Here is a 27,897-nt window from a genome sequence, read left to right as displayed (position 1 = left end):
AGCAGCATCTCCACCTCAACTATACAGTCAATTCAGCAAGTTACACAATACTTAGTCCTAACTCATCTTCAGCTGAAGACAAAATGAAAATTATCTTGACTAAAACAGAGCAGCACAGGGTATCAATCTGATGATAATCTATTCCTGTCTATAATCTTCAACTAATCAGAAAAGGAGAGGAGGCCCCAGGATATTCTCCAGTATAGTTTTGGAATGAAGCTCCAAAAAGCTTTATGTTCATTTTAAGGTTAACTTGAAACTGCCATATATGATTGAGGGGGGAAGCACTTTAGGAATACCTGTAGTAGAAGGGTCTAAAACAAGGTGCAAAGATGGCTGATTTGTTTGACCTGCTGACCCATCTCCAGCTGCCTGGCTGCCTGCATCACTGAAACCTTCTCGGGGAGCAGTGAAATTGTTCTGGTCTTTTTCAGAATCCCTCAGTATCTCTTCCATTGCCTTCTCCAGCTGATCATCTCCATTTGAAAATACCTGTAAGAAGGAGATGACATTTTTTAAATGCACTTGTAGTTTTACTTTCACTATTATTTTTCAAACATATAGTCTGAGTTGTTGCAGAAGTTAAGAAACTTTGCTGAACAAGACAACACACAAAGAATCAACAAAATTAAATCAAATATAGTCCAGTGTCCTATCCCATTACATATAATGCACATATTCTCACTGCTAATCCAACAAACTATCCATCTAAAAACTACAGACATGTCTTAAAACATGTTTGTGTGTTTTGATCCTCCATTCAGAACAAAGATCAACAGACTGTGTTACAGATTAATCTTAAAGAAAATTTTACTTTTAGTCATATCCAATCCATTTCAGTTGTTTCACCAATTGTCCCACACATAGGAGGGATGCAAGTCAAAGGAAATGGCAAGAAAACAGTGAGACACATTCTCCAGGGAAAAAAAACCAAAACAAAACCCAAAACCACAGCCTTTCACAAGTACTAGTTTTTCAGACCAAAAAAACCCCATGGCCAATAATAAAGTTGTATCATGGATTCTACCTCCAGTTCACCTGCCTCTTTTCAGACACAATTACTAAGGCAGCAACTAGTGTTTAATACAGACCGAAATCATGGGTTGTAAATAACTGCCAAACAGTTATGCAACTGCAGACTAAGTACTTATTGTCATTTCAAGGGGAACAAATTCCTATTGTTCCAAGCAGACCAAAACCAGTACATCAGCTACTGCAACTCAAGTGGGGAAATTTGTAATTAACCAATCAGCTGTCACCCAAATGCTAAAATATTCTGCTATTTAGAGGTAAAAAGCTTTTAGAAAAGGTCTTAGTCATGCCTAAAGTAGCACTAATCAGGAAAACTAAATTAAAAACTAAAACCCAAGACCCTCTGTGGTCTATTTCTATGCAGCCTAATTATGTGCTTTTAAGATAATAACATTCAGAGTCTCTGATCCCTAAATAAAGAGTATTTCCCAAGCTTTAATGTGAAGCCCATTTTTTGAGAAGAGCTTTTTAGTCCTTTATTAATGTATAAATCCACAGAATACTAACAGAGCTGACCCCCAAAGAAGTTATTAAGAGAAAAACTGAACTACCACTTTTAAACAGATTTGCTTAATCTGAGCTGTTAATTTCACTGGTAATAAGCAACAACGAAAATTACAGTCTAAGAGTCTCCTCAAGCACACACAGGTATCTTTAATTAAGTATTCAAAAGAAGCTGCAATCTTTTGATCAATACAAATCTTACTACACATTTAAAATAAAGTAATTGTAAACCTTTAGCTGAGGTTTTTCATCTTTTCCAGAGGTGTCCTCAGACTGCTGATGAACCAGAACAAAGTCTTCATTAATTAATGTGGATACAGTTTCAGGAATCGTACTGGCTTTGCTAAATGATGTTTTGACTTCCATCTTAGGTCAGTATTCTCCTCCTGCCACAAGAACCTAATAAAGAAGGAAAAATATTAAATAATTCGTTTTGAAGCTGTAACCAATATGTCAATAGGTGTAATATGAAGTTATTGTGGAATAATATAATACTTAAAAGTTATATGAATGTATTATACTATATTCCTCAAACTCTGATTTCATTGGTATAAGAAATCTTTTTCTAACTAGCAAGTATGATTTTTAGGGCATGTTTAAAAATCCTATGACTTAATAGCAGTGGCTGTTATCTATTTGTATAGATAACACATAAGGAAGTTCACCTCAGAGCTTCCACTTCCCCTGTTTTTTAATCTTCCAGTCTGCTCCCACTACCTCCCTAATTCCTGCCCTTTGTTGTCCCTCATACAGGTATATTTCTTCTGCAGAGTGTCATGCAGGTTGTGCGACAATACAGGTTACCTGAAGACTAATTTTCGAAAAACTGCATATCAAAGTGTATGCTCTCCACCTGAAAACCTATTTACCAATCTATTATGTTAGTTTTTATTATTCTTTATATCTACAAGTAATGAAGCCAAAGATGATACTAAACCACAATCACATCCTTCTCAGCAAATTTTTCTGAAACCACCTGCAACAGAGTTAAAATTAACCATACCACTAAAAACAAACAAACAAACAAAATCACCACAAACAACTATAAATATTATGGAAACCGAGAACAAGTTTTCCCTTGTCTGCACAGCAAAAAATAAATCTAGAAACAAAAAAAAGGGCAAAACAATGGTCAGTCTATACATTACAAGCTCATATACAAATACAGAACCAAAACCATTCCTAGCACTTCAGAATGAGGACAGCTATTGTAGGTATCCACCAAATAAAGACAGTAACACCTATGTTAATTCAGAATGTCTTCCCTGATTCCTTAGGGAAAGAACAGCTAGAATGAAGAACACTGTATATTAGTATTTTTTTATTTCAAACGGATCTATGTTTTTATATTTTCTGTGTTAAAAATGAGAAAATATATTTTCAGATAGACTTTATAAATAGCATGCACTTCCAGATACAGTCTATTTCCATTTCAGTTTCCTGAAAAATAAGTGCTGGGATTTATTGTGCTTAAGACTCAGAGTTTAGAAGAGTCACATATAGCACGGGGGAAAAACTGCTATTGTCACCTTTGCACAGCTGGACAGTGCCCAAAGAGAGGTAGCTCAACCAAATGTCTTCTGTGACTGGTGAACAAGGGCAGGTTTAGGTTCACATTGCCTTTCACAGCCCATACCAAGGTGCAGAACTGTGACATGCTTTCTTCTCAGTTACAGTTCCAAAACACCAAATGATCAACAAATGAATGCAAATTTAGCTCTAGCTATAGGGAACCACAAAAACAGCACTTAAAAACAACAAAGACGTACATGTTCACCACCACTCTGAACAGGTATTAACAGGCATTACACTTAGCATGCTAGCCACAAGAGGCAGTTTAGCAACTTTGGACTAAAAACCAAGTGTGGGAACTAGACTACTTTCAAAACAAAAATATTTTGTATCACTTTGGAAACTACAGTCAACACACTTTTGCTCTTTCAAAGATTTAGCTTTGTCATAACCATTTATACATGCAAGTCTACAAAAAGATATTCCCTCTCCCTAACCTAGCCACAATTTTACCCATCAACCCAATGAGGGCATCCTATGTAGAAATCCAGGAATAACTAAAGAACTCAAGTTCTTCAGATAACTGACTTGTATAGCATAAAAACTTGTTAGAAGATTCACATTATAAAAAAGCCACTAAAGAACAACTATAATATACAGAGTGATTACAAATTTGGATTAGCAGTTTAGCGCTCTCTGTTGTCTTTCACATCTCCAGACTAAGCATGAACATTTTTCAGACAGATGACGTAACCTGAGCTCCACCCAAGCCTAGGTAGTGGATTCACCACAGGAATAAGTTTTGTTTCAGTTTTTTTAAAGTATCTTTGCTTTAAAGCTCTTCCTGACAAAAGAAAGACAAAGTTTTAATACACAAGATTTTAAGTATGTTATAAACAGTTTCATTAACTCCATGTATTTTTTAACAAATGTCATGTTGTAAAAATGTTGCTGAAGAGCTTGTGTATTATTTGCAATAAACAGCAAGTCTAGCTCAAAATGAATATTCATTTCAAAGTAAATTCTCAATATAAGTGTGACGGTCCACTGTTATAGAACTCTTTGAAGGTAATGAAAGGACATAAAATTATGTTCCCTAAATACAGCATATCCCGAGCAATCATTAGCTCTGCAGTTACACCACCATCAGAGAAAACAGCAGAGGATGACCATCAGTCACATCAGGAGCAAAGACCTACTCTACCAGAAGCCTTTCTCCCTCCCACTCCATACCTATTGCTGGACTTACTGAAGATGACAAAGATGAAGCCTCTCCACTACTTCTAGCAAATCTGTGGAAAGGAGGGATCACAAGATATGCTATTTTGACAATTTTTTGGGGTTTAGTCTATTTAGTTTATTTTTTTCTGCTTACTTACAGGAAAGTAACACAGAACTCCAACATAGATGGTTCTACTACATGGATTACCAAAAGACAAATGCAAGCTGCTAACATTAGTGTATCACCAGTTCTTTCTGCAGCAAAGAACTGACAGGCACACTGTGAACTAGGAAAAGTTTTTTGTAGCAGTATTTTAATAATAAAACCAGGGAAAAAGTAACATTTGTAAAGCCAAAGAAAATTATTGTCATGCAACTAGAGAAGCACACTGATGTACAAAGTATTTGTTCTTGCTCTATGTGGATAAAGGCAGCTTAAGAGAATTCCCACTTCCTAAATTTTGATCTGAAAGACAAAGGAAATATAAGCATTAGATGACTGCACGGACCTTCTCATTCAGATCAGTAAAAGCATACCATACACATTCTTGCAGTTACATTTGAGTTGCAAGGCCTTTAATGTCCCTAAGAGTGTGCTCCAAGCTTGTCTTTACAATCAGCTTAAACCACCATATCCAGTGCAGACACATACCTTTTTCCATACACAACATTGTTAGCTGAATACATTACCACCCCAGAATCCCTAACTCCAGCCCTTCATTATCACCTACTCCAACCTGCCATCAGTGTTATTCAAGTGAATGCCCTCTATCCCATTTCAGTTCAAAACAAAGCCACATTAGTTTCAGTTTAGTACTAAAACACAAACAGGGCAGACATTCAGGAAGCAAATACCTCAAACAGAAGAATGCAGTTCTACACTCTTCAGCTCACATAGGTAGTTACAAGAACAAGTCTACAAGCCGCTCAGCTCTTCTGCTAAGACAGTCTCTTGATGTCCATGCTAAAGAACTTGCCATATAACAAATTAATAACAGTGCTCTAGATCCTTCATGGAAAATGTGTGTACTAAAAATGAAAATCTCAGAGTGAACAGACTATTCATTTCCTCCCCCATTCTAGTCACATGCTATTTAGAAACCAAAAGCTTTAGACACAGTATTTTATCATCAGTCTTTGATGAAAAAGTTTTTAATGCCAGAGACAAACTAAGTACCAAAAATCACGATCAAGTCATTTTTCAAATTAAACATCTTAAGTAAAGCTCATGTCAGAGCTTAAGACTATGACTTAGTCTCATGAAGATTACCAAGACTTATACCATCTTAAGTAGTAAGCTACTTAGAGGGAAAGTTTCTATTTTTACCTTATAAAGGCATATGATCTAATACTTCAGCTAAGCACTTTTAAGGAAAAGCAGTAAAAGGAATAAAAACCTCTCCGAAAGAATCATGCATTAAGGTTATTTGGGGAAGGGAAAGAGTAGAACATCTGAAGGGGTTTTTTTCTGTTCTGTAGTAACAAGAGACAGACGCATTCTGGACTTTCCAGTCACCTCCAATCAGTAGATGGTTATGTCATTTCCCTTTTGTTGTTATCTTTAGTCCTGTTGAGGACTTACTCCTTTTTTACTTGTTACCGATTTATATGCTCGAACTCCCCTTTTTCCTACAAAAGGTAAAGAACAAATGACAGTGTCACCTATTAGACATGTACAAAATCTAAGAACAGATCCCTACTACTAAACTCAAATAAGTCTCATTTTTTTGATCATCCTTTCTGATGAAAATAAAGTTAAGAATGTAAGAATTTATTCTTGATTGCATTAGTCAGCACATATAGACAGTTGTACAGTCTACAATCATGTCAAGTTTATTCCCTGAAGTTATCAGCAGACAATCCTGGAGCTGAATGCTGTCTCAGAATACCGATGAAAGAGGTTTAGCATCTGCTTTATCAGTTTAAAGTTACTGGGAGGGCAGTAACCAGCAGAGAGGGGTTGACAGTCAGGGACAGGAAAGTCAGCAAACATAATGCGCCTCAGCTACTTCTGCATGAAGTCCAGCAGCTTAGTTTAAGCTGCTAGTGCAGTTTAGTTCCAAATGAACAAATGTGGTCAAGGTGTGAATACACCTTCCGTTCTCCCAACACTGCTCCAAGGACTGACACCTCAGACCAGATGGTAACTTCCTAAACCACCACAGCCAAGAGTCAGAACTGCTCTTCCAACAATGCCTTCAGAAAGACAACAAATTGTGCTTTGAGACTTCTCTTCACAGTAAGAAATACTTCTTTTGTAGAAATTACTTCCTTGTGGTAGTAGTACATACTTCCCAGTATCTTGAACAGTCATGCTCTTTCCTATAGAGAAGATAATTTTTCCTCCACACTTTGATTAACAATACCACACCAAAAAAAGAAAATCAGAAACCCAGCAACAAATACACAGGAGGAAATTTTTCTAAACTCAGCTAAATAAAGCCTACTATGATAAAAGGATTAAAATGTTTTAAAGTAACAATTTCAGAAAAGGCTTTCTGACAAAGAGATTCTCGGACCAAAGGATTTTGGAGATACAAAGTAATTAATCAGACTTACCTAGTTTTAAAAAGGGAGGTGGGGCACAGAACTTGTACTGAAAAATATTTTAAGCTATAGGGATACCACAATGACTGAAGAAAAGCTATTGCTTTTCTCTGTAAACTTTATTGTGTAGTTTTGGTCAAGTCACTTAATCTCTCTGCTGTACTTCAGTTCCCAGTGTTTTGCTTATACAAAGTCCTGGATAAAAGCTAACTAAGCCATAATACTTGGAATATAGGTGTTTTGGGGCCAGAGACCGGAACTTACTAAACATATGTAGAGTACTAAGCTTTAGGAGGCCCAAACACAGCAGCTTCCCCACTTAATTCCAAAAAGGCATCCCAGGTTCACTGCAACTCCCTTTATAAAGTAGCCTAAGTGGCTGAAGAGCAGAAGCAAGCAATCCTGGAAGACCCAGGTGGATTCAGCACTGAATCAGAGTAAGGGACACAGGACAGAAATGCTCCTAATTCCTTCCCTCCCTAACTCTTCCATGTATTTTGTATTATATCCAGAGCTGCTAAAACACATCATGAACTGAAACAAAAAAAACTTAGGTAGCAATGTATGTCCATGTGATTGCTGGGCAGAGTAGCTCAGGGCAGGGCACTGCTGGCAAAACAGTCACTATCACAGGAGAAAAAGAATCAAAGGTAGAGTCACTGACTTTCCAGAAGGGAGCTGCTTTGCAGACCTGATTAGATTCAAAAATGTCCTCATCAAACTGGTCCCTAAAAGTAAATTCCAATTTTTACATGAACCAGTCTTCCGAAGCAGTTACCAGACATTTTTTGATTTACGTCCAGTTTGTGTGCATTTCAAAGTTATTGCTCAAGTTCACTGTTGGTTCGGAAAAAAAATAAAACGTTTTTTCATTTTATTTCAGCATTATAACCACCACCAACAAAAAAATTTATAAAATGTAGAGCTATGAAAAGACAACAAACAAGCAATACAAATGTTGATCTATCTATTTTCAGTAAGCAACAAAAACCATATTTTAAAAGGAAGCTTCTTGCCTTCTTAAAGAAGGCAATCAAGAGCAGGCTAATTCATATTTCTTTTATCAGGCAAACAAAATCGAGTCCTGTATTAAAGATAGGCTTTCAAAGCCCTATAGTTTTTCTGATGATTCCAAACCCCAAATAAGATACCAGTAAATAAGTTCTACCTATTTTCAGAACTAAGGTTCCTCAAGAGAATCTCTGAGAACTTTCTGAAGAGGAAGGCCCAGTACAGCTATGCAGAGATTCACCTTCTGCTAACAGATGTCTGCAGTACAAACGTACACTGAAAAGCATGCTTTATTCCCTTTTTTTGAGCTACACAATACAATGCATGACAGCAAAACAGCATTAAGCTAACTGAACTTGAAATCACAGATGCTACGCGACTCAGATTTCTAGTTTACTGAAGTGATGTGGTTACATTCTAACTTGCTGCTTAGGGAACTGGAAACTGGACAGACACTGGCAGTTAAGCATGCACAAACACACAACTGTCTCGACCACAGCATTTTACGTTCAAGAAATGTGTCAGAACTTTGTGTTACCATAGCTCTCATTCCATGAGCTTGCTAACTTTAATGAGGCATACAGCTCTCACTCCTACGTGCTTGCTAACATTAATGAGGCATACCTTCCCCAGAAAGCTAACAAATGCTTCAAATACATGAAGCTTTACATTTTGACACCTTTTCACTGAAAGACTAAACAATGTTGTAAAATTTCTTATTATATTGTACATTGACACAGTACAGCTAACCATCTTCCCCAAAACCCTTTTCTCTATTGAGCGGACACATATGCAGAAGAAAACCCTAGGTGTCATAAAATCAATTTGTTTAAATCTCACTGACAACAACAGCACTACAGTTTTATCCTTAATCTCAACTTCTCTTTGTGTAATCTTTATATAGGAAGCTAAGTCTCTATGTTCATACTAACTATTGTCTTATTACCCATAAATTGTTTCCCAGTGTCTTATCTCTGGCAGTGAAAGACAATGTAAAGCACATAAGGGGAAAAAACCAAACAAGCAAGCATTTACTTGGCTTATTGATACTGCTTCCCAAGACTAAAATTAACCTAATACAGAGAGATGACTGCTGTACTACTATATTTTAAAATAAATATAAGTATATGTATATAAAAATTCTTCTAATTTCCAGGAAAGCAATGTTAAGAACAAGAGTCTTTCCAAAGAAAACAAACAAATCAAAACAAACAAACCCAACATCCAAAAAAACCCCAAAAACAACCAAACAAAAAAAAGCCCCACAACTAGAAAGTAACCACATAGCTTATTTTGGCAACAGTCCCCTCAGTAAGAGCAAACATCTACTGCGTAGGCAACAGCAAATAACTAGTCTGTTCATGGACAGCAAACTGTTTTTAATTGTTGTACCAGGTGCCTAGATACAGAGGTTTTGCAGACTGGTTTTACACATCAATCTTATAGCCAAGGAATAACAATTTAAGGAAAACAGAATCAAAAGAGACTACATAAACAACAAAATGTTTGGTCTCCTTCAAAAACATACTACATCCGCATCTGAAATTCTAACCAGCACTTTTTAAGCACATCACATTATGAACACTGAGACATTCATTATAAAGGAGAGAAATAGCTTTCCTGAATTGAATCTGGATTACGCATAAGCCACTGAACCACTTAAACATTACAAAGATTCATAGTTTAGAGTTGCTTGGGGGAAAATATTTTATTTATCTTAACTTTAAGATCATCAGGGTGAAGAACACTTCTAGAGGAACGGTAGGCATGTGGTTGGTACTTAACTGGAGCATGACTCAGGTAAGGAAGTGGCTGACATTTCCTCTTCAGCAGAGATCATCAATCACTTCAAGTCAAAGGCATGAAGGAAGATGTGAAGCAAATTTAAAAACAAACCCACTGATCTGAACCCCTAAAATTTACGTATCGGGTGGAAGAAGCATCATGAACTCTAGATGAAGTATCAGTCCAGATCAGGTAAGCTCCCAGCTACAAAGGTAGCCTCCCATCAGGTTGGGTACTTCCTGTTTTTATTTGTGCCGTTTGAGCAACCAAGAGTCATGGAGGCCAAGTTACACTTGACACACAAATTACACAAGACAAAACAGAGTTAAAAGTAAGGCTTGGGGGGATTCTTTTTAACAGGCCTAAGATTTGTCCATACACAGAAGTTAGTGGCGTAAGAGACATCAATTGAAGAACAGATTACGCTAGCGTGCATACCTGTTGCTGACACATATTCATTTATGTTGTTTACAACTATAATCAATGCTAGCTAATCCAATTAGTGTTTAACCAATTTAAGGAAATACATTTTATTTTCTGCCAAGTAAAAGAAAAATCTCTCTTCTCTTTATCCCCTTCCAAAAAGTACAACTTAGAAGTAAGTGTAACTAAGACAACTTCTGCTACTCCAGAGATGTGTATCTCTGGATACTGGAAGATACCAGTCTTCATGTGTATCTTATGGAAGAATTAAAAAAAAAAATTAAAAAAAAAATCATCACACTTATACATCAAGTTCTGGCAAACAGGTTTACTCATTAGTCTACCAGAATTTCAAACAAGCAGCTTAAGTGCAGTAGCTCATTCTGCCTCAAGGATAAAGCAAACAATGCAAATAACGCAACCCTAGTACACGTTCACACTCTTTCCCTGTCATCAACTAAACACTAACACTTCAGGTTCCCAAGCCAGCAATTAATTTTTAACTTTGGAAAACACAAAGTAGCAACAAAGAGTATCCAATTTTTCATAGCTGGAGTTTGACAAAATTGGGTTTACCTAAATTTTTTTCATTGCTACATGATGCTTGCAGGCAGCATTCAAATTGAAACCGAGCACCAGCCGATTTACTGAACTGTATAGCCACTCACGCAAAAATATAATGACCTATATTCCAGAGTAAAGCAATAGCATAAGACAATCATTGTTTTAAAGAGATTATTTCATGGTTTATTCCTTCATAGTGAAAATAAGTGTTGGTCTAATTTAGCCAATGGAACAACCTCTCTCCATTAAATATATTGAATATTTCAACCAGGTGTTTCCTCCACAAGCTATTATTTCCAGTAAAAATTACATGAAGTAAAGCAAAAGAGACCATATGGAACAGCAGTATGCTACAATGCAGTAGTGATCCTGAGTGCCAATCTTTCTCCTTGCCAAACAAATACCTTAAGAAGTATCACTTCCGACACCAGTGAAAAACACAAGAGATCCTGATTCATTGCCTAGCCCCAACTACCTTCGGAATTGTTCCTCTAAGCCAGCATTGTAAGTTATGACAATTTTTATCTTGAGATTTGCAACATGCATTTGGGGAATATTAGGGTTTGCAGATTTCACCTGAAATCACAATGTTTTGTTCTGAACCACAAGAAACTACCTTTATACTGCCAACCACAGACAATGAGATTGCTATTTCACATAATATTTCTCAAAAACTGTTAAACTATAGTCAGTCCAGCACTGCACTGTGGGGTGGACTAGAGGATGTTTCATGCTCTCTTCTAATCTCATTTTCTTTAGATATTTTTCTTAATCTGAAGTCTTTCATTCTAGTAGTTGTCAAAGGCAGTCATGAATTGTAAATGAATAACCACACCAGACTTTTTTTTGTATTATTCAGTTAAGAGATTTTTCCAAAATCACAAGGAATATGAGTTTTGATTTGATAGCCATCTAGACTTCTACTGCTTTTCTATCAAAACTGTACAGTTTCAACAGTGCATCCAATACTCTATAAGGAAGAACATTTCCTTTATAACATGAAACAAAACCAAGCTTCTTGTTAAAAATAAATACTTCCACATACATTATACACTTAAAATCCTTTAGGATCCAAGCTAAGATCTTAAATTGTCACTTGAAAATTTAAGTATTTAGCTAGAACATGAAAAGATGGAGAGAGAAATCACAGTTATTTTAAAGACCAAGATTAACTGAAAGTGAAACCTCCCAAAAGTTAACTGCTTGAAATTGAGAAATATAGAAAAGCGTACATGACAATTAAAAGCCACACCAAATGACCCTCTTTGTAACTATTGCCTCTCTTAGTCCTATGCATGATGAAGTGTAGTGGTTCGACTAGCATTCTAATTTTTATTTGACCAGTAAATTCTTAATGCCCTCTGCATGCCAGAACTAATCTGCCAGCATTCCACATTCCTAGGGCAAGTTTTTATAAATATATTCTGTGATGCAGCTCTATTGCTAATTTCAAAGGCCTTGATAGGTTTTAGAAAAAGGAGAATGGAAATTCATAAAAGACAATAATACTGTTTCCTTAATAGAAAAATGATCTTCCATTGGTAAGAACAGGTCACTATGTAATCAGATATACCTGGTACTAATACACCACTGTATCCTCCCTAATCACAACAGAATAAAAAAATAAAAGAAGGCTTTCCTTCACTTTCTGCTTTTTCCATTTAAAGTATGAAGAATAAAAACAATTTACTCATGTCATTGATCAAAAGGAAAAAAACAAGGTTTGGCCTCAACATGCAGATAACTGTTAAAGTTTTTGAAAACACCTAAACTCTTCTAGGAAATGGTATGAGACGTGTATATGAAAGTTTCTGAAAGACACATACCAAGGAATAATGCGTATCTTCTTTAATTGAAACAGAACTTTTTTTTTTTTTTTAATGACAGCGTGTTCTTTGAGAAGACTTCTCTGTGGGATCAACTTCACTAATCAAATTATTCCAAATCTATTCTGTAATTCAAGGAAGAACTACTGCTTGGAAAAGTAGTATGAAAAAAAAAAAATCAACTAACCCCTGTACAAAAGCCTGTTCATTCAATTAATAAACTATTAAGAATATTTTATAATTCTGACAAAAAAATTACTTGACCTAAAGGAAGTATCCTTCAAAGCTGTATGATCAAGTATGGGGGGGGGGGGGAGGGGGGGTGTGTGGAATCTCACAGACATTTCTATTGCATTACTTGAAGTTACCTTCAAATTCTAACCCAAGAATGGTGTGTGCGTGTGTATATATAATCTCACACTGGCAGATTGCATACAACCTTAATTTTCAGAAGATGCTATGCATAATGTTCCCTTCCAAAACGTTTTTCATACCAAGCCCTGGAAAGCTTAAGAATTTCTTAAGCTCAGTATTTCCTCCACCCACTGCCTGAAAAGGAAAATGGGAAATAGAAAGGACACACGTGCCCTTTTTCTAAAGACACAATTTCTCTTCTTTTCATCCCAGGTATCCATAATGATCAGAATTTACTTTTTTTCTTTAATCCTTTAGGAGGAAAAATAACTTTAAAAAAAATATTAAACCCCATGTAATCAAAAGACAGGTATGATCTTTTGATAACTATTTTACATTCTTATTTTAAAAATTCCTTGAAACAGCTAACAAGTACATCTCAAGGTATTATAGAAAAGCCACTCATAAAAACCCACCTTTAACCAATAATTACAAGAAAGAAAAGTTTTCAATAGGTAAATTAATCTGTACCTGCCAAAGAAAGTTTTTGGTTTGTTTTTGCAGCTTTTTTCCAGTAATCAAATCTGGCAAGTAGAACTGCTTTAAAGAATAAATTCGATGTTAAAAACATCATGACAAAAAGACTTTTTAGATCCTCCTTATGATGAAACTATCACTGGACTCAAAGCAAACCAGCTCAAAATTTAATTTTTTTTTAATAACTTAGCCTCTTGGCCAGATCACCATTATCTAGATCTTATGCACCTTGTTTATTAAATTGAATTACTCTCGTTGATTATATTTGGTATAAGCCTCAGGCTAATTTAGACCAGTCTATAAAATCATAGAATAAACTCTTGCTGGGGAAAAGGTATTTAAAATAACCAATATAGTTGCTCATATCATCACCAAGTGTAACTGCAAGAATCTTGCAAAAAGCGATCACCTTTTCTAACATTACCCAACAACCATAAACAAAACCAGTATTTGCCTGTTGAGACAGGCTATCCAGAGTAGCTTGAATTAAGTGTTATATCATATTTCTAATTTGATAAATTCACCTGCTTGCATAAAACAAGAAATCCTGAGAAGCCAAAAAGCTGTATCTGCAATTGCTATACCTTTTTTCTTTTTTTTTCTTTTCTTATTTTTTTAAATCACAGTCTCTGCTTCTCAAAGTTTAAGACAGCTTTACTATTGGTTTCAACACAAGTGATACATGGTTGTCATTAAATGCAGATATGAAAGCTTACTATCAATGTTTACATAGTAAATACTTCCACAAAACATTTTTGCTTCTGGAAGTAAAGGGAGGAAGTTACAGGCAACTAATCTAAAATAAAAAATTCAGAGAAATGTGAAGAAGTATGAAAGGTCATGTTCTATTAAGTAGTTACATAAGCATACTCTTTCCACAAGAGTATTTTCAGCATACTACCTGGGCCTCTATTAAGGAAGAGTGTTAAGTTATGAAGTCCCTAAACACAGTACAAGCTACCAAAATGACAAACACACAGTTGAGAGATTGCAACTACCAAAGGTGGACTACTCCGAACAACCTCAAAGCCAAAGTGTTAGAATGGCTAAAACTGGCACCACCAGAGACAAACCTATGGAATAAGTAAACCATTTAGAATACAAGGAATCCAAATCCAAAATATGAAGTACAACCTAGATGAGCACCAGCACTCCACCACACATCCAGGTCAAAGCTGAGTCTTCAACAAGCCCAGCAAAGCACCCAAGCCCCAGCCGCGCACAAATCAAGAGTCAGCTGCGTTCAGAAGCCCCAGCAAAACAGATACTAACTGCATACCTACACAGTGTAAGAATGTAATCTTATTATGGCACCTCACATGAATTTTGTGGGAAATGTACAGAATAATGCAACTACTCTTTCCATACTCCACAGTAAAATCCCAGGAGTTCACTTACAACCAGAAAGAACAAAAAAGAGAATCACAGAGGTCAGGGAGTAAAACTGGGAGAGTCTGCTGGAACAAGGATCTCTTGTATTTGTCGTCTTATACCCTTTGATTTCTCTGGCTACCATCAAAAGCTAGATAGATACTAAACAACACTTCAGTCTGACGCCTTTAGAGTCAGTCTCACTTTCTGATGTCTCAAAATGATGAACGAAAAGAAGAATCAGAAAAGGAAAGCTATAAGGGTCCAAGGCAAATTAGCAGTCACAACAACTATCAGGAACTTCCAACTTCACATTATACTTCTGGGGCTTGACAAAGTATTTTCTTGGCCATTTTAATCAACTCTTTCCCCTCTTCCCTCACAGTTTTTATACATCCCTATAGCAATAAACAATAACATTCAGAACAATGTAAAAATCAGTTAAAGACCTTTCTACAATGCCCTTAGTCATTTTCATTCCTTGTTTCCTCGAAATTATTGAACAGTTTCTCCAAGAAGTCTAGCTAGCAGTTCCCAAATTCTTGGAAGTTTATATTATCATCATTAACTATTAACAACTATGATCAAGTATAATAGGAATAAAAATACCTTTTTATGATAGAAGTGTACATCTATGAGCAAACACAAACTCTTTCTACATGAACTGAAAGGACTAATATCTCCAAGGGCTAGCCTTCACTGCACCACCTGATCTGAGTTCCAATTCAAGTTTTACTCCCAGACCAACTGCTAGCACACACAAAAAGTTCTTTTTCAAATCCATTGCTGTTTAGCACTCCAATGCTCACAAACAATTAAATCGAAGCTGAAAACATTTATACTTACAAACTACAGATATTTCAGTAATACCTTCAAGATGCAGGAGGTAAAGAGCTGCCTAAAAAAGCTGCAATTCTTCCCACCTTCTCTGCTGAGATTGTACAAGCATCCAGGCAGTCACACACTGAAAGAGACTGGACAGCTTAAGCGACTGACATCTAACCCCAGAGAAAGAAAGGAGGATTAGAGCATTTCTTCAGCCAGTTCAACACTTGACTACACAAGCACCTGTGTTAGCACAATAAATGCATAGAATACAGACAAAAACAAGCAACTAGGACTGAGGACAGCTATTGCTTATGCAGCACTGCCACCAAGAAGTTACTTGAAAGAGTTCTTTTCAAAATAACAGGAAATAATGAAAGTATACATCAGTGGAACAAAATAAAACAAAGGATTCACAGAATTGGGGGAAAAAAAATCCTTTTTCTCCCATATGCATTTCAGATGGCTCAGTCTAAATCATATAATCTAGTATTTGTTTCTCAGTAACATCTGGGGGAAAAAAAATAAATATCAGGCTCCTGTGAAAAAAGTATGAGTTTACAGCATTCAAACTCTTAATAAAGGGAAATACACCAGTACCTTATTTAAGTACAAAGAAAAAAACCTCCAAATTATTTTTGCAAGCTTATTTTAAAAGTTTAGACAGTTACTGAATTTCTCCACCTACTTCCAAATGAAAATTCTGCATCTTGTATTTTGTATCTAAACACACACACACAAAGACAATGCATTAGATTAAGATTATTTGCATTTTATTTCCACACTGATTTGCCTGCAAAGGCCTGAGAAGTGAAAAGACATAGCAGAGCCTTTGTCCTAAGTTAAAATTCTAGGAGGGGAATAAAGAATTAGACAACAAAGAGAAAAAAGTAACATACTTTTTTTTATTGTAACATATTTGCTATAAATACAAATATATGTATGCAATAGGTGTACACAATACACAAATATGTGTATTGGAACACATCGGTGGACCTCAGCAAAATCACTTTGCCTAATTTCAGAAAAAACACAGTCATAGTCTGCATACACAACAAAAGCACAAATTAGAACCATCTTATTTACTATGCTGAAATAGTAAATAACAAGACTCTAGTTCTCTGCGAAGTGTAGTAACCAAGTCACTGTATCTAAATTGGATTACTTTGAACTGTTTTCCACTGGAAAACTTTCATAAAGGGCATATTGCTATAGAATTTATAATCAAAACATTCAAAAATACCTGGAGACATGCCACTGTTATACCACTGTAAGGCCATAACACTACATGAGTAATCATACTGAATAGAAAAGCACCATATTTCAATGTAACTACTTTTCAAATAAAACATTGCGGGGGGAGGAGGGAGACGCATTTCTAGTTAAGATAGAAACCAACTTAGAATAAAAGGATCTATTTCCCTAAATAGTAGTAGAGATTACCAAAATTAACTGAACAATTAGTTGACACTACAAGTCAATCCTTAGGATAGGATTCTTGGACAAAGCCTTAACTCTCACTCTTTTTCCTTCCAATAGGAAAAAATAAGGTTAGCCTATCAAATGCATGGACAGCTGCAACAGATCAGCATCTCCAATATGCTTCCTACCCCCAAAAAAATCTCATTGTGTGTCTTAAGGTACATACAACAGACATGATCTAATCAGAAAGGTCAACTATACTTCAACTGAAAGTACAGCTAGTTATATTAGCTCAGCACACTGAAAGTACAGAGGTTTACAAATCACTTATCACTGAAAAGAAGTGCATCTTCAAGACTGTTCCATAACCACTAAGTAACTGTCCTCTGAAAACTTATACCGTCACATCTGCAATACAAACTTGCCATATAGAAGTTATGGTGAGGAAAAAATAAATATATATATATATATAATGTAAGAAACATTCTGACAACTGTATTTGCCTGCAAGAAAAGACCACGGATTGGTCATGAATGGTTAGTTACTCTAAACTGATTCCTTACATTAAAAGGATTACTACTACATGAGTTTTATAGGAAGTACTGAGAAAGGACTTTGTTGCCAATTACATTCACATCCATTTCATTCCTCGCTCGTGTCACTGACTTACTATATAACATCAAGCAAGTTACTTCCCTTCTAAGCTCAAGAGTAACACAGAAATTATCCTTAGCCACTTAGCAAATGGCCTTCAAGATCCACTCTTAGATTCAGTCACTGACTGAAATCCTGTTCTAACTGACAATTTACTGGTTATTAAAAATACCTTTCACTTTTCTTTTTTCTGCCCTTTGACCTTTTCATTCCTATTTAGAAATCATATGGGAGATACTAAGACTTTGAGCAATTAAGCCAGGGAGTTGCCCACCATCATTAGTAATGAGCTTCACTATTTAAGAGTGTGCCAGTAGCCTGCTGTAAAATGAAAGATCACATTTGAAAGGCAAATGTGCAGACTGCAATTTTACCATTAACTACTGTAGTTACTGAGCATTGTTTTGCATAGAAATGTAACTCCACTCAAATACCTTTCTACTATATTAGAAATCAACTCAGAACTCCCAACCCTGCTAAACATTTCTAGTCCATACGGATACCAAAGACCTATTCAAACAGAAAAGTTAGACCAGTAACTGACATACCTGAGCCTATAACTAAGGCTTTATCTTGGTACTGCTAAGTCAATAAAAGTACATCAGCAGAAATCAGAACATTTACACCAGTTAAGAAACTGCAGGCAATGGACTCATGTTGGACTCATCTTGGAGAAGTTCGTGGAGGACTGTCTGCTGTTGGAAGGACCCCACGCTGGAGCAGGGGATGAGTGAGGAGTCCTCCTGCTGAGGAGGAAGGAGCGGCAGAGACAATGTGTGATGAACTGACCCCAAACCCCAACCCCTGTCGCCCTGTGCTGCTGGCAGGGAGGAGGTAGAGAAATCAGGAATGGAGCTGTGCCCAGGAAGGAGGGAGGGGTGGGGGGAATGTGGTTTAAGATTTATTTGGTATTATTTCTCATTATCCTACTCTGATTTGACCAGTAATAAATTAAACTAATTTTCCCCAAGTCAAGTCTGTTTTGCCTGTGACAGTAATTGGTGAACGATCTCTCCCTGTCCTTATCTCAACCCACGAGCCTTTCGTTATATTTTCTCTCCCCTGTCCAGCTGAGGAGGGGAGTGATAGAGCGGCTTTGGTGGGCACCTGGCGTCCAGCCAGGGTGAACCCACCACAATCCTCCCCTACTCTTTGAAAATGGTTCCATTTCCAAAATTTTGGTTTATTCCAATGACTTCTAAAATGAATTTATGCATCAACAGAAAAACATAAAATTAATTCCAATTGAAAGCACTTATGTACAGGCTGCATTAAGTTAAATATTTATCCAACCATCTTGCTGCTAAATACCAACATCTCCTTTTCATCTACAATGCACAAAAAAAGGGAAGGGCGTACACTGAAGCTGTAAATTTCTACTTGGAGTTAATTATTTTAGTTGGGGGGGGGAAGGGGGGAGGGAGAGGTGTGGTTCATTTTTCTCATTGTCCTGTCTCCTCAGCACCACAGTACAAGCTGCACTCTACATTTTAGGCAGGACTTACTCCCTTATCACAAGAGCCTGATAGTCCTTACCACTTGCTTAGGAGGAACTGACATCTTTCATTCAAACATTTCATGCCGAGGTTAGAATCATTTATTAACCAAGACTTCAAAAAATTTCTTTTGAAAGTTTTACACATTTCTAGATACGAAAGGGTAAAATGAAACAGTTTTGATCTCTGCTTCAGAAGCACACAGAAGGCAGATGCAGAGAGAGGCTACCCAAGAGGAACACAGAGACGCAGCCTGTGCATGCAAGGATGGCATTGTGAAAAATCAACATCTAGCTGGAGCAAAAAATTAAAAAGGGATGAAGGGCAACAAGAATGAACTTCTGTATCAGGAGCAAAAGGAATGCTAAGGAAGAAGTGCTCTCTGCTCCGTGGGACAGGGGACCTGGTAACAAAGTACATGGAAAAGGCTGACATACTCAATACCTCTTTTGCCCCAGTCTTCACTGGTAAGGTCTGCCCTCAAGCATCCTAGACCCCTGAGCCTGGTAGCAGAGTATGCTGGAGTAAAGAATTACCTCCAAAAGAGGAAGATGGAGTTTGGAAGCACTTCAGGAAATTGGAAACACACAAGTCCGTGGGATCAGACACAATACATCCGAGAGTCCCGAGAGAGCTGGCCAATGTCACCAAGATACCAAACTCTATACCACTTTTTGGAAGGCCATGAGATTGGGGGAGGTTCCTCATGACTGGAAAAAAGGCAAACATCACACCCAGCTTCAAGAAGAGCAAGAAGGAGGATCCAGGCAACTACAGATCAGCCAGCCTAACCTAAGTCCATGAGGGGATTATGGAGCAAATCCTCCCAGAAGCTATTCCTATGCCCAAGACGGACAAGAATGTCATCAGGAATAGCTGGCATAAATTTACCAAGGGCAAGTGATGCCTGATAAACACAACAGTTTACAGCAAGGAGATAACTGGCTTAGCAGATGATGGAAGAGCATTGAATACAGGTGGCCATGAACAACAGTCTCCCACAGCATCCTTACAGCCAAACTGGTGAGACAGGCACTGGGTAAGCAAGCAATGAGGTGTTTGGGAAATTCACCGGACTGCTAGGCTGAAAGAACAGCAATCAGCAGTACCAAGTCCAATAACAAGTGGTTACAGTTGCATCCCTCAGGGATTACCACTGAAACCAGCACCATGTGATGTCTTTATCAATAACCTGCATGATGGGACTGAGTGCACCATCAGCAAGTTTACCAATGACACCAAATTGGGCAATGTGGTCAATGCTCTGGAGGGCAGGATTCCTACTCAGAGGGACCTGGACAGGGTGGAGAAATGCACTGGCAAGACCTCATGAAGTTCAACAAAGACAAGTGCCAAGTCCTGTATCCATGATAGAATAACCCCATGTGACAAGACAGGCTGGACACTAACCAGATACAAAGCGACTTTTGCAGAAAAGTACCTGAAGATCCCAGCAGGCAAAAAGTTGGAACATGAGTCAGGAGCGTACCGTCACAGCAAAGAAGGCCAAGCACACCCTGGGTTGTATTAGCAGAAGTCTAGCCAGCAGGTCCAGAAATGGGATCCATCGCCTCTATTCAGCACCTGTGAGACTGCGTTTGGAGTACTGGGTCCAGTTTTGGGCTCCCCAGTACCAGCCAGACATTGACACACTGGAGCAAGTCCCGTGGAGGCTACCAAGCTGGCCAGATGGCAGGAGCATATGAGGAACAATGAGGTGTTAAGGGAACTGGGTTGCTCAGCCTTGAAAAGAAAAAGCTCAGAGGAATCCTTATTGCTGTCAACTATCTAATGGAAGGGTGCCAAAAAGACAGAATTGGATTCTTCTGGGTAGTGCACAGTGACAGGACAAGAGGCAAAAGACTTAAGCTTGAAAGTAAATTCCAAGTAGCTTAAAGGAGGGTGGGGGCATGGAAATCACTATGAGGGTAGTCAAACATGGAAATAGATTACCCAGAAAGGTGTTAAGGGCTGGAACAACCTTATCTAAATTGCTCTTGCTTTAATTTAAGCAGGGAGCTGGATTAGATGACCTCCAGAAGCCCCCTCCAACCTAAATAATACTATTTCATGAATTTATTATTTCATCTGCCTATGATTCTAGTTCATAAACTTTCATTCAGCTATTTTTGCATCATGTTTATTACTTCTAATCATATATTAAAAATTTTCAGTTGTCCTGTACCTATAGTAAGCATGCACCCAATGTGGTACACAAAAATGTAAACATCTCTTATCTACTTGCCCTTAGAACTTCTTCCCTTTGTACCACTGTGCTTCCCCCATAATTAGGGAACATAAGTCTTCAGTCTCAGAACAATTTCACACTTTTAAGCTTACTTGATCTAAAAAAACCCACACCTTCTTTGATATCCTCATTCGTGTTTCAGGGATGACAAGAGAGGAAAGCAGAGGGCTGTGACCCATCTCACTTTGTGGCAAAAAAACTAATTTTTCCTCCATCCACTTAAAAGCATTAGAAAGACCTTTGTCCCTGTTATTCTTTCCAAAGAATAAGAAACGTTCCACCAAAGAAACAATATAGTAAAGGTTTGCCACAAGGGCCTTACTCATCTTTCAGAGTAATCTACTTAACTAAGCAGGTTTTGGAAACCGATTTACTTATTTACATACTGTTTACAAACAGTCACACCCAACCAACTAACCACTTTTTCTCTCAGCTTCACAAAGTCCCCTCTTGGAATATTTCCGATATCTAAATTAAGTAAACACCTTAAAAGCCACAGCAGTATTTTCTAATAATCTACACATTGGTTTTGTTTCTTTTTAAAATTAAAAATACAGAAAAAGGTGAAATAAATCAATTTCAAACTCCTTTCAAATATGTCAGGCTTTGCTTATGAACCAGGACTCTGTCAAGGAAGAAAGAATCCCTTCAGCAATCTGGGTTACAATAATGACTCCTCTAACAGCTGTACCAGTATAACAGAGTTAGATCGAGGGTGGAATAAACTGCCAGAGGTATGAATTTCAAAAAACACCTCTTATGAAAATATACTTGAAAACATCTTAATCTCCATTAAAACGACTCCTCTATGAAGCTCATTGCTAATACTTGAAATGTGCATTTTAATTTTCACTTAGAAGGTCAAAATTAAAATTCATGGGGAGAAACTGAGAGCTATTACAGGAAAGATTAGTATAGCTAGTGGTCAAAAGACAAAAGAAACGTTCAGTGTTGCCCTTCGACACATTTTTTCATCCATTTAAGAGTGCTGCTGCTTTTGATACCAAGATCAAAAGTGCTAATATGACATATCAGTCCATTGGGTACATAAAATGGGTGTAATCCAATGACAACTTAACCTAGACTGAAAATCAGAAGGTGTGTAATTACTAAGGTCAGTCAAGTTTGAAATTCTTCCAATTATAGCTGAGGTAATTACAATATACAACTGATTATTTTTAAGTTAGATCTGAATAAATTTACAAAAGCCCCTATCTAACAATGCCCAGATTATTCCTTGAAATTAATAAATCAACAAAAAGTTTAGAGAGAAGAAAGCATAGGCAAAGGGGAGAGTAGAAGAAAACCACAGGTACTTCTGTGGACACATGGAAGAAAAATAGAGACATAGAGGTGGCTCTTTAAAAGCACTAGTCCCTTTAATGTTGCCAAAAGTAAATAAAAAAGACAAATGATACCACAGCTTCATAATCAATGTAAGCCAGTACTGATAGAAAAAGAAGAGCTCCTACCACCCTTACTGTCATTTGCTACCTTCACCACAAGCGGCACAAGCCAATCAAAAACACAGGGTAGCTTCTTTCAGCAGTTGTGCCTTCTTATATTAACTTACTGACCAGAAAACCATGACCCAGGTAAGCGCATCACCCATCGCAACTTACATGACCATATCAGGACAGCAGTTATGCCCTCCTCCCTACCAACACACTTCTTCCTCCCCTAGATTGAGATAATGTCCATACGACCAGGCAAGTGAGCTGGTTCAGGAAGTTGTTCTAACCAAAAAGTAGTGAGGGGAGGGGAAAAAAAGAAATAAAAGTACTACTTTTTGACCAGATTAGTTCTCTTAACTCACTTCCTGGCTGTGGAAGTCCCATTGATGACACAAGGGAAGAAGCAGCGCCAACTTGGATTGTCTTCAAATGCTAGGGAGTACACACCGGGAACTTGGTTTCCACAGAAGGCCACATTATGCCCTTTTTGCACTTCCCTTACTGACATTACCAAACTTTAATCTGCGAATCGCTTTTTAAAGGACTGAATGCTATTTTTAACCAAGCAGTACATTTCACTGTAACCATTCTAAAAGAAACCACTGCAGAGTACTTCCAATAATGTTCCAATTTAGCTTCAGTTCTTATAACACTGGAGTCAATTTGGGCTTACTGTGCATAACTATGTTTATAGTCCCTTCAAATTTAAACTGCAAACTAACCTCTTAATTAGTATCATTAATACCCTATAACCCATATAAACAAACAGTACTGGCTACAGTCCTACTTAAAACCTAGACACAGGCATATCTTGCAGAACTAATCCTATGCTCCCAGTAGATCTTCATAAGATCTGGAGCATTCATCGGTCTGACAGGCACTCAGGATTTTGGCCTACGTCACAGAGATCTGGTCAAATAAAGCCATGGTACCTTTCCTGAATTTAAAGGCATAAGAAAACGTTGCCTGTAACATCACCAAGATCTCTCCACAGAGAGAGAAAGGACAGTTGCCGTCCTCCAAAGTTTTATTTGAAAAGTCACCGTTGTGAGACTACAGCTTGACAGCGAAAGAGAAAAGCAATGCTTACCTAAGCAAGCTATTTCTTATTTCTGGCTGGTTTTGAAGAAGAGTTGACACTTCAAATTTTTGTTTTTCCCTTTCACACAAAAGAACAGATGCATACATGCATGCAGCTATGAAATGTGGTAAGTTATGATTTATTTACAACACTATCAAAACCAAGCAATCTTATCAACACAGCTTTGAAAGAGTGACAGAGAGCAAAGTACATTGCCACACTTCAGAAACTTACAAACGAGCAGAGTTGCCAAGTCCATTTCATTCAGAGTGCCATACCCATTTCAGCTGGTTTCAGCAGGTTTTGAAGTACTCTACCTAAAGATGAGGATTTTTGTACCGGATCACACTTAGGGAGGGCCTAACTGTGGAAGGAGGCTTGAAAAAAAAAAAATTAAAAAAGGGAAAAAGAGAAGACAGCGAACAACAAACCAACAAAAAAACCAAAACGTGCACGCACCTGATCCATGTAGACGGCACAGATTTAGGACAGCACTCTGCTAGTTTGGGCTCTTGGGAAGTGACTTCACTTTTCCTAAGAAGGAGGAGGACGGGTGATGAACGCTTCCACAACCCTCTCCCTTCCCTCACCACGAAAACAACTTTATTTTTTAAATCCCCCACTTTCCTCCAGCTCTGGTCCCCCCAAGCGGCACTATCCCAGCGCCCAGCCGCGCACAGGGATCTCCCCCCGCACCCACACAAACGCCAGAAAACACGAAGAAGCAGCACCATCCCCCGAACGGCCACGCACCTCCTGCCTCCTCCTTCCTCCACCGCCGTGAGGGGGGCCGGGACAGGCAGCGGCCCGGAGGCGGCGGCCGCGCCGGCAGGGCCCGCCGAAGGAGGAAGCCACCTCAGGTCACTGGGCACTGTCACTCCGTGACACGGGGCGGGTGGGGCGCAGCGGCGCCCTCCTCCCCCCCCCCCCGCCGGTTCTCCTGAGGCAGCGGGAGGCGCGTTCCCGCCTTCCACGAGACCCCCTCCCCTCACCCCGGCGAAGGAGGCCCGAAGCAGCGTCCCCGTCCCCCGGACTCACCGGTGGCAGCGGAGCCCTCCTCCCCGCTCTGCCGCCGCCTACCAGCCCGTCCTCCGCCCGTGCCCCGCCACCGGCTCTCTGCGCAGGGGAGGGGGAGGCTGGGCCAGCACGGCTCGGCGGGCCGCGCAGCCGCCTCAGCGCCGGACCAGCGCCGTCCACATTCCGGCGGCGGGTGGATGGCGGAGCGGGCGGAGCGGGCGGCGGCGGCGCGCGCGCGCGGGCGCGCGCCCCGCGCCCCTCCCCCTGCTGACACGGCGCGAGCGCCGGCCGCCGAGGACGGCCGGGCGGAGCGCGGGGCGCGACCGGCCGCTCCTCGCCGCCGCCGCCGCCGCCGCCACCCCTCCGGTCTGTCGGTCCGTGTGCTCGGGCGAGGCGGCGGCCGCCGCTGGGATGAGGGGGGAGCGGATCCGACGGCCGAGAGGAAAACGGCGTGCGAGCGGCTGCGGGCGCGAGCTGCCCCGAGCTAGGCCGCCTGCGCCGGCACCGCTGCCGGCCTGAGGGGGCTGGGTGTCGGTCTGGGCGTTCCGCGGTGGGAGTGCCGGCTCGGGAGAGCGTTGTCTGCGGGCCGTCGGAAACGATCCAGCTGGCAGAAGGGCTGACGCCTGAACGCGTCAAAATTCTTGACCACAGCTGAGGAACAGTGGAAGTGACCTACAGGTCGCGGTGGTCTTTAAAGAAATGGCTAGTTTTTCAGTTCGCCTTCTAATTTTGTTGCCCGGTCTCCCTAAGCGGTAGATTCTGTTTGCTTATCAAGTGGTGTTGTATGGTTAAGCAAATATTTTAATATTTGAATAGCAAATATATGCATTTGTTTAAATAAATACCAGCATTGTTTATGCCGAAATAAAATATGTTTAAATAATGAAAGGTTGTCCTGTTGGTTTCTTTTCTCTTTTTTTGTCTCTTGCACATGAAACAAATTACATATAAATTAACCCCCAAATTTATACAGCTTGTCCGTGTTCTTTCCATTTAAGATGTGGATCAGCAACACCTTAAGGAATGTCAGACCACAGCTTTAAATGAAGTAACTTTGTCGTGTGAAAGCCAGCACGCTGTGCCCAGTCACTCTGGGACAGCCAGATTCCCCACTCAAGCGCTGTTTGTACGTTGTTTTCCCATCACTGGGGTCGAGAGCTGGGAATGCTGCGCTCCTCGCAACGACAGCAAGACGACAGCTTGTGTCTAAGGGACATGGGTGTCCAAATGGCAGGAGGCTGGCCGCAGCGCTTCTGGCCTCCCTCTCCCATCATTGCTGCCTGCTACAGAGGTGCGCTGCTGGGAAACCTTGGGGTAAAGGTCAAAGTGCAATTGCTTGCAGCAGCAAAACCACAGAAGTCTGATTTTGGAGATCTTTTTAATGCACTGTAAGAGCAGAGCTACTGAAAGTTGATCCGTCCAAGCGTTTGATTCTCCTTGATGCTCATTTGTATGCTGTAGGAAAAGCAAAGCAAATTCTGAATATGCAAATGGACAGAGAGATGGTTTATTTGGTACACAGTCTTTTTCCATTGTAGTGCTGTAACAAACCAGTCTCAAAGCTGGCAAGGCAAGCAGACAAAGGAGAGCGTTTCCCAGAGAAAAGAAAAGCAGGACTACTTGGCCAGTGGTACACTATGCCAGTCCCCCACTTTGTTGTTGTTAACTGTTCTGTATCTTTCCTAGTTGTCTGCAGCTGGTGTAAATTAAATTATGTTCAGATTATTTTTATCGCACCACAGGGTTCAGGTAAACCACAAAAGCGTGGCAAAAGAAGAAAAATTAAGGGGGAGGAGGGGAACAGTTTTACTGAATATTACAATAGAGGAAAAATAAGAAAAAAGTTTCCCTGGCATTGTACTCAGATGCTGCACACTTATTTAAGAATATGGGTAATAAAAAGGAGGACCTGAAAGTCATTAAATTCATAACCAAAATGATGAATAAATTGTCATAACTGGTTATTGTAACAGAAATGTAGACTTTGTTCAGGAAGCATAGATAGGAAAAAAGGAACATAAAGTACAGAGCTAGTGAAAATATTTAGATAATGGCAAAAAGGAAGGGAAAAGAATAGTGTCACAGCAAAGACCCATTAGCAACCCACAAATGAAAAAGATCAAGTGCATGGTACTTTAATTTGAAGAAAATCATCCAGAAGCATAGGAACTGGTGATAATGAGACTTGGAATAGCAAGATACCTGCTCGGAAAGGAATTTGGGAGACAATATGGGTGATGGTGGTCATTAAGTAAGTTAATGACTCTTCAAAAGGGAAGCAAGGAAAAGCAAACCAATGGGCTTGAACAAATTAATAAGCAAATTATTTGTAAGGCCTTGGATTATAAGATTAATAATAATCAACTATAACATCTCAAAAACAGATCATGGAATCTTGTCTTCAGCAAGGCTTCTGACAATGTATCATCTAATACTCTCACAAGAAGGATAGAGGAGCATTGGCTACACAAAATTTACATGAAATGGTTAGAAAATGGCATTCAGAAGTGGTGTCAAGTGACTCGCCACCAAATAAGAAGTTTATAGCAAGTGAGATCTTCAGATGCTTACATCCTCAGTCCTGAACTGCTTCTGTGATGCAATAGGATAGAGAATATTCTTATCACATTTGTGGAGGATATCCTGTTGAGGTGAGAGCTGCAAGCATTTTGGAAGATGTAATTAGAATTGAACAAATCATGACGAGTTGGAACAAAGACCTGAAGTAAACAGGATGTAATCCAATAAGGCAAGAAACTTACAGATAGCTGGGAATAATCGACTGGAAAAATGTAAGCTGGAGACAAACTGGCTAAGCAGTTACTTTACAGAAAAGAAGTCTTAGTTCATAGCAGTTCACAAATGGAAAATGAGTCAACAGTGATTTGGTGTTGCAAAAAATGCAATGGCTTTACTAAAATGTAGAAAAAGACTGTCAAACACAAGAAGAGCAAAATAGTTCTTCCACTCCACTGAGCTCAAAAAGGCTTTCAGTGAAGAACAGTTGTCAGTT

General features: G+C 39.0%; 1 protein-coding gene across 7 annotated transcripts in view; it reads right to left on the bottom strand.

Moving 5' to 3' along the window:
• The window catches only part of RABGAP1L (RAB GTPase activating protein 1 like), a 268,294-nt gene extending 243,154 nt beyond the window's left edge, over positions 1-25,140 (bottom strand). For 4 of the 7 annotated variants that reach the window (XR_007507040.1, XM_049808535.1, XM_049808539.1 and 1 more), the window contains exons 1-4: positions 24,906-25,140; positions 24,327-24,401; positions 1,768-1,935; positions 300-492 (exon numbers count right to left, since the gene is read on the bottom strand). Coding sequence is in view for 6 of the 7 variants with exons in the window: in XM_049808535.1 (XP_049664492.1) it covers positions 300-492; positions 1,768-1,902 (328 nt within the window). In the remaining variant the exon portion in view is untranslated. Of the gene's footprint in view, positions 1-299; positions 493-1,767; positions 1,936-24,101; positions 24,185-24,326; positions 24,402-24,620; positions 24,640-24,905 lie in introns of those variants that run through there. The other 3 variants (XM_049808538.1, XM_049808537.1, XM_049808536.1) reach the window with 3 other exon arrangements.
• Positions 25,141-27,897: the final 2,757 nt, after the last annotated feature.

Source organism: Accipiter gentilis, chromosome 8, assembly GCF_929443795.1.
Source record: "Accipiter gentilis chromosome 8, bAccGen1.1, whole genome shotgun sequence".
Taxonomy (NCBI): Eukaryota; Metazoa; Chordata; class Aves; order Accipitriformes; family Accipitridae; genus Astur; species Astur gentilis.
Note: the sequence above shows the minus strand (reverse complement) of the source record. Positions and strands in the feature narration are given on the sequence as shown.